The 6,483-nt window shown below is 53.0% G+C and overlaps 1 protein-coding gene across 1 annotated transcript in view; it reads right to left on the bottom strand.

The window, feature by feature from the left end:
• FOXO1 (forkhead box O1) overlaps window positions 1-5,627 on the bottom strand; it is a 61,536-nt gene extending 55,909 nt beyond the window's left edge. Inside the window, exon 1 of the mRNA XM_027887704.1 lies at window positions 4,759-5,627. Within this exon, the coding sequence (XP_027743505.1) occupies window positions 4,759-5,364 (606 nt within the window). The 5' untranslated portion in view covers window positions 5,365-5,627. The remainder of the gene's footprint in view (window positions 1-4,758) is intronic.
• Window positions 5,628-6,483: the final 856 nt, after the last annotated feature.

Here is a 6,483-nt window from a genome sequence, read left to right as displayed (position 1 = left end):
GTTTGTTTCGATAAACATTGTGATACGGCTTCGCTATGAGTTACTCAGGCACAGGCAAGGAGAGCACCTTGCACCTGCAAAGACTAAGCCGAATTTTCATATCTGAAACTAAGCAAAGTGCAAGCTGGTGACTCACAGACAATGTAGGCTGCTACAAGAGACATTTTGGTGGCAGCGAGCAGATATGCAAGACACTAAATAGTTTTCTCCCAACAAGGCCGTCAGAGGCTGGAACTAGTGTGGCCATTTCTCTGAGCATACCCCAGCTGAGGCCAGGTATCATGGCAGAGCAGACTCAACTACAGCTTCCAGCTCTTGAGGCTGTTACTAGTGCGACATATAAAAAGGTGTGACTGTAATAGCATTTACCTTGACAGAATCCGTAAACAGAAAACCAAACATACACACTTGTATCTGCATATGCATGTGCGTGTGCTGCATGTATGTATAATACAATGCGTGGTGCTGGGGGGAGGCACAAATCACCTAGGGCAACATCTAAAGGGACAGAGGTAAATGACTACAGGTATGTAACCAGTACTGAGGGAACACACAGCAGTTAAAAGCAAACTTCAGTTCAGCTGAGCACAATTCAATTGTGTTATTTCCACCTTAAAAAAAGGCATAATAAAAACCTCACAAAGATGATATTTAACATCCTTCTAATCCAAACTATTCTATGACTCTGTGACTCTATGTAGTCACTTTAAATAAATCATACAAATTTCCAAAATTTAAATTCTTTATTATCTAGATTCAAAAGCTTCAAACAGCTTCATCGAAGATTATTCTTGATTTCTCAGCCTTTCTAATATTTTTTACTACATGTGGCTTTCAAATCACATACACTGCAACCCAAAATTCATTTTGCATAGAGACCAATCCACTACAGAATAGAGTGCTGACCCCCAAGTACTCCTATGGTAAGGCCATCCAAAGCACCTGTCCCGTGCCTATTTGTCCTCAGGCTTTGAGGCTTACATACATTCATCCTTCTGCAGCTACATATCTATTCTCATTCCTTCAACAATGGCAACAAATACATTTAGGTGATCAAGTTTCCTTAGGACTAGAAGTCCAGGAGGTATACATGCTCATGTGACCTTAGCACCTGCCGCTGTGAAAAATCAACAATACATCCACCAACAGATGAGTGACACCAAAACTCCATGTTTTCTGTTTAAGAAAGTTACAGGTTTTTATTTGAACCCATTTTCAAAAGCAGGCTAAAAGGATGAGACCATTCAAGGAAGCTTAACTGTGACAGCATCTTTACAGTAAATCTCCACACTTGCCATAAAGCAAACACATCATGAAATATGCACATCACAGAGATGTTTTATATTTTATATATGATGAATAGCCAAAAAGCTATCAGATTTAAGTAAAGGAAGAATTATCTACAGCTGCATTGAAGTTCTTGTCTCTTCTCCCTTAAGCCCCGTGTCTCCCACTATCACAGGAAAGGAAAAATTTTGCCTTCACTTGACTACTACTAGGAGAAAAGTTTCATTCTTCCGTGCAGCTTTCACAACAATTTCTTTGTTATCTCTGAAACACATCTTGTTCTTGGCCTCTGCTTTCTCTGTGCAACACCAGTCACTATCGGCACTCATTCACAACCAACAATGAAGCAGGTCTGGCAGAGCACATCCCAAGTGCTTCATTCAAGGCAGCCACACCATGGGAGTTCATGGGGACTTTGCTCCCTTAGAGTTCATAAAGCAGAGTTTTTGACAAGAAAGTCTGGAATAAACTACTTTATATGTATGAGTGAGAACAATTTTACCCACTTAAATAAGCTACTGATAATTTTATGGTAATACCTTTAGCTTACATCCTTATTTAAAAAGCAATTTTTAATGTTTTTATTCAGAATAAATTGGATGCTATTTCAAGCTCCTAACAGATAATGTTGGCACTTTTGAACTTCTTTATTCATAAAATATGAAAAAGCAGTTCAACATCAGGTATTAAATCAGGACAGTACATATTCACAAGCATTAGAGCAGTTAGACCTCATTTTCTAGGTGAGAGAAACACAGCCTTGCCACTGTGCAGAAAGTGCACATTCTTTTTAAGTTCTTGTGTGTTCCATACATTTTGTGTATAATTAGAAAGGTGCCTTATTGCACTTATGAATATGCAAACCCCAACAAGACCAAGTGTCTCAAAGTTTTATTTCAGGGAAAAAAAAAAAAAAATACCGCCTCTTTCTCAGACTGCGTCACACCAGTGCACAGTGTACTCCCAGCCCTAAGTCAGTGCCAGGCTCTAACGCGAACCCGCGCTCCCTCTGTCAGCAGAAAAGTCCGTTGCTAATCTGTGCTCATCTCCGGAGCGATGTTCCTCCTCTGCGGGGCCCTCGGCTGACTCAGGATTCGCTCCCAGCCCCACGCCTTCACCTACACCATGTCCCCAGACCATGAGCAAACCAACAGCTCCCAAACTGGAAAAAAAATAAAAATAATCCTTACTCAAGATGAGCCGTGGAGAAGTGATGATAGCCAAGGCAAACGGGCTGCACGCCTCAACCAGATCGGTTATAGCATTGACACCCAGTGGCTGCTGGTAACTAAACTTGAAAGTGTGTTTCAGAAATGCCACGCTTACTTAGTTTAAGTGCTAAATTCTGCAAGTATGTAACTTTCAGGGCAGCCTGGCAATGATGCAGCCAAAGGAAGGCATGAGAGCAACGTGAATCCAGTACATAACACAGTGACTATTTAATTATGGACAGAGAGTACATTCGTATTTACCTGTCAGAAGTGGCAGGGTACGTACTGCACTGTACCAGAGGGTACTAGAGCCAAAAAACATACCAGTAACAGCTCTCCCTGTCATAGCAGAGGTATGTGAGCATAGGAAGAGTTCTATCGGGGGAGGTGTGCAAGACTTCTTCCTTTCTGAAGCACCACAGGACGAGCAGCAATAAAAATAGGAAGAGCCTAACAAGTTATACAGCTATCAGTGTTTCTTATTTGTTCGCTTGAATTTGGGAGTTCTTTTATTTTGGTTTGTTCGGCTTTTAGTTCTCTTCCACTCCTTCTGAAAAGGCACTTAAGGAGACTAAAATACCACTGGAAAAAAACCCCAGCATTTCCAAGTGACAAGTTACCTTATTTAAAAGTTGTCAACTATCAATCACTTCACTCCTATTAAAGTTTTTCATGACAGATGTCTTCAGACAATTATCCTTAACATTTTTTTAGTCAAACACATCGATAGAAACTAACAAACTACTTTTACAAGGCTTAAAAGCCTTCAGCAAAATGAATTACAGATTAATCTGCATTGTCTTAGCAGGATGTTGCTTACCTCCAAAAAAAAAAAAAAAAAACCAGAAATTTACAAAAATCGGATGTAACAGACATTCTTAGCAATGCAATTAAAAACACATAAATACAGGATTTGAGTTGATACTTTCTTTCCTTAAAAAAGGCAAATAATACAAATACTACAAAGCAAAGCAAAGAGTTTGGCTGGCCCTAACTGGAACTAAGTCACGAATACAGCAGAACGCGCCGATGCCGTGCTGGGTGCGTGCACCTCACGCATTTACTGCCATCATTTAATCCCTCGCAGGGCGGAGGAGGCTCTGCCTGTACGCAGACGGCAAAAAACTCGCTCTGACAGTGCTCTCACGCAACAGTGTCACGAAACGCAGCGCTGCTTGTGCCGCACACAGGGGCACGAGTGGGTGACACGTTCTCGACAGAGGCCTCGGAGAGAGAGGATTCGTTGACAGCAGCGTTAAGACTTTATCACCCACTGCGATACAAAGCTGGAGGGTACCACGGGCCTGGCACTGCCACACAACCCAAGCCGAAGCTTCGCCTGGCTCGCCCGCCCTCCAACTGTATGGGGAGCAGCCGGTGCCCACGGGGCCACCTGGGACGTGGCGAACGGGTCCCCCGGGAGCCGGGGTGGCAGCGCCTCATCCGGCCCCACTGCCTGGCTCTGGGCAGCACGGGCCGCTCGGCTCTGGCCGGCGCGGGGCTGAGCACAAATCCCGGCCACCAACAGGTTGCTCCCACTACCCTGCTGCGACGGCAGGAACTGCGCCGCGGGAGGGAGGGAGAAGCTCCGTCTCACCACGTAACACAAGAAAGACGCTCCCGCAACCCAAGTTTAACAAAGCCATCAGGACAAATGCTGCGGCTTACTCATTAAACACATGGTATTTCTGCAACCCTTGTTCTGCCTCCGCTCTTTCCCCATCCCTGTTTGCCTCTGTCCCCGCTCCGCCGCCCGACGGCAAACCCCTGCCGCGCCGGCACGGACCGGGGCCGGGCAGCCCCAGGGGCCGCGGCGGTGCTCCCATGGCCACCCCAACCACACGAGTGTTGAACCCCGGCCCTGCCGGCCGCCCGAGGGGAGCAGGAGGCGGCAGCGCTCCCGCCGGGTTTGCCCGGGGACGGCGCCGTGACACCGCGTGAACTTTTGCTTTCGGCGGGGCAGGGCAGGAGGGGGGAGGAGGGCGGAGAGCGGAGAGCGGGGGGGTGGCTCCGGCCCCTCCAGCGCCCTACCGGCGGGAGGACTAGAACGCTATTTTTATTTTTTTTCCCTTAGGAGTTTTCCCTTTGGAAAGGTGGAAAAATAAGTAAAAATTTAAGGTTAAAATCAACGCGTGGGGCCGGACCACTGCAGGCTCCGCGGCGTGCCCGGCCGCCTGCAGCGCTGCGGCTCCTGCCTGCGCGGCAGCAGAACCTCCCGGTGCCCCCTCCGACGGGGCGTCCCCCACCACCCGCCTCTCACCTTCCAGCCGGCCGAGCTGTTGCTGTCGCCCTTATCCTTGAAGTAGGGGACGCTCTTGACCATCCACTCGTAGATCTGGGAGAGGGTGAGCCGCTTCTCGGGGGAGCTCTCGATGGCCTTGGTGATGAGGTCCGCGTAGGACAGGTTGCCCCAGGCATTGCGACGCGATGAGCTGCTCTTGCGGGGCTGCCCGGCCACGGGGCCTGGTGATAGACCGGCCACGGGCGGCGGCACCGGCGGCACCGGCGGCGGTCCCGGCGGGTGGAGGCGGCAGCCGGCCTCGGGCGCCGGGAAGTCCCCGCAGCGGCAAGCGGCTGCCTCCGGGGGAGCAGCGGCGGGGGGCAGCGACGCGAAGTCCTCGCTCTCCTCTAGCAGGCTGAGGTTGCTGATGAAGTCGGCGCTCAGCGCTCCAGAGGCGGCTGCCCCGGCCCCGGCCGCGGTCCCGGCCGCCCCCTCGGGCTGCCCGCCGCACGACGGCGCCGGGCTGGAAGTGGCCGAGCTGGGTGGGTTGAACTCCGGCCGAGGCAGAGGCCAGGTGCAAGAGCGGGGCCGCGGTAGCGGCTCGAAGTCGGGGTCGATGTCCACCAGCTGTGGTGCTTCGGCCATGGCGGGGCCGGGGCGGGAGCGCGGCAGCGGCAGCAGCAGTGGGGCGGCTGGAGCTCAGCGCCGCCGCCCCATGCAGGCTCCGGGCGTGGATCGGCGCGGCCCCGACGGCGCGGCCGCCAACTCTCCTGGCCACGCCGCCCTAAACCTCCGGCCTGACCTCCTGGCCCCGCCGCTCTAAGCGCTGCCCCTGCCCAGTTCCCGGATCCCTGCCCTCCGCGGCAACTGCAAACAGAAGCGACCCAGCCGCCCGGCGCACACCGACTGAAGCGACCGCCCCACGCGGACCCGCCTCCAACCTTCCTCCTCCTCCTCCTCCTCCTCCTCCCGGCGGGGAGGGACGGCCCGCGCCGCGCCAATGACAGCGCCGCGCCGCTCGCCCGCCTCCCGCCGCGGGGCCGGTTTGGCAGGAGGGTGCCGGTGCCCCCATGCTGTGTCTGGGTGGTTTTTGTTTTCCGGCGGCGGAGGGGGGTGAGAAGCGGCGGGCGGGCGGGCGGCGGTGCCCCCTGCGGCCGGGGCTGCCCAAAGGCAGTAACTGCTCGCACGGCGAACCGCGGGGGATTGCCACGGAAAATGCCCCCGCGAGTGTTTCTACCTCAGCCGCTGCCGGCGGGGTCCTGCCGCCCGCATCGACGGGCCCGGTGCCTGATGCCCCCGGGGATCAGCGGGGGCCGGGAAGCATCCCTCGGGTGCAGCGGGGCGGCTGGGGGAGTGCACGGAAGTGGGGAGGGGGTGTTCCCATCAGCATCCCCGCAGCGCTGGCTCCGAGCGGAGCGCTCCTGCTCCCCGTGCGCCCGCCCCGCGGGGGCCCTGGCAGCCCCCGCGCACGGGACCGGGGGCTGCGACAGCTGCCCTGGCTCCCTCCTTCTCTCCCTCCCTCCTTCCCAGGCCGGCTCCTCGCCAGAAAGTGTCTGCGCCTCACGAAGTGATAAACCTCCCCTTCGGCTGAGCGTGTTTTCATACCGTGAGTCGGTGTTTTATTCCGTGAGCAGTCGCGGGAGCGCGGGATAATTTCATTTTAAGTCAACTATTAAACATGCTTTTTATTTTTCCCGGCAAACGCCAAGGGCACGCGATTTATTAAAGCTTGTATTCCTCCCTTTCAAAGAGACAGCAGCTACA

This window comes from Empidonax traillii, unplaced genomic scaffold, assembly GCF_003031625.1.
Source record: "Empidonax traillii isolate 1590-97213 ecotype Southwest subspecies unplaced genomic scaffold, ASM303162v1 scaffold219:size747757, whole genome shotgun sequence".
NCBI lineage: Eukaryota > Metazoa > Chordata > Aves > Passeriformes > Tyrannidae > Empidonax > Empidonax traillii.
This window is presented reverse-complemented; position numbering and strand designations above follow the sequence as displayed.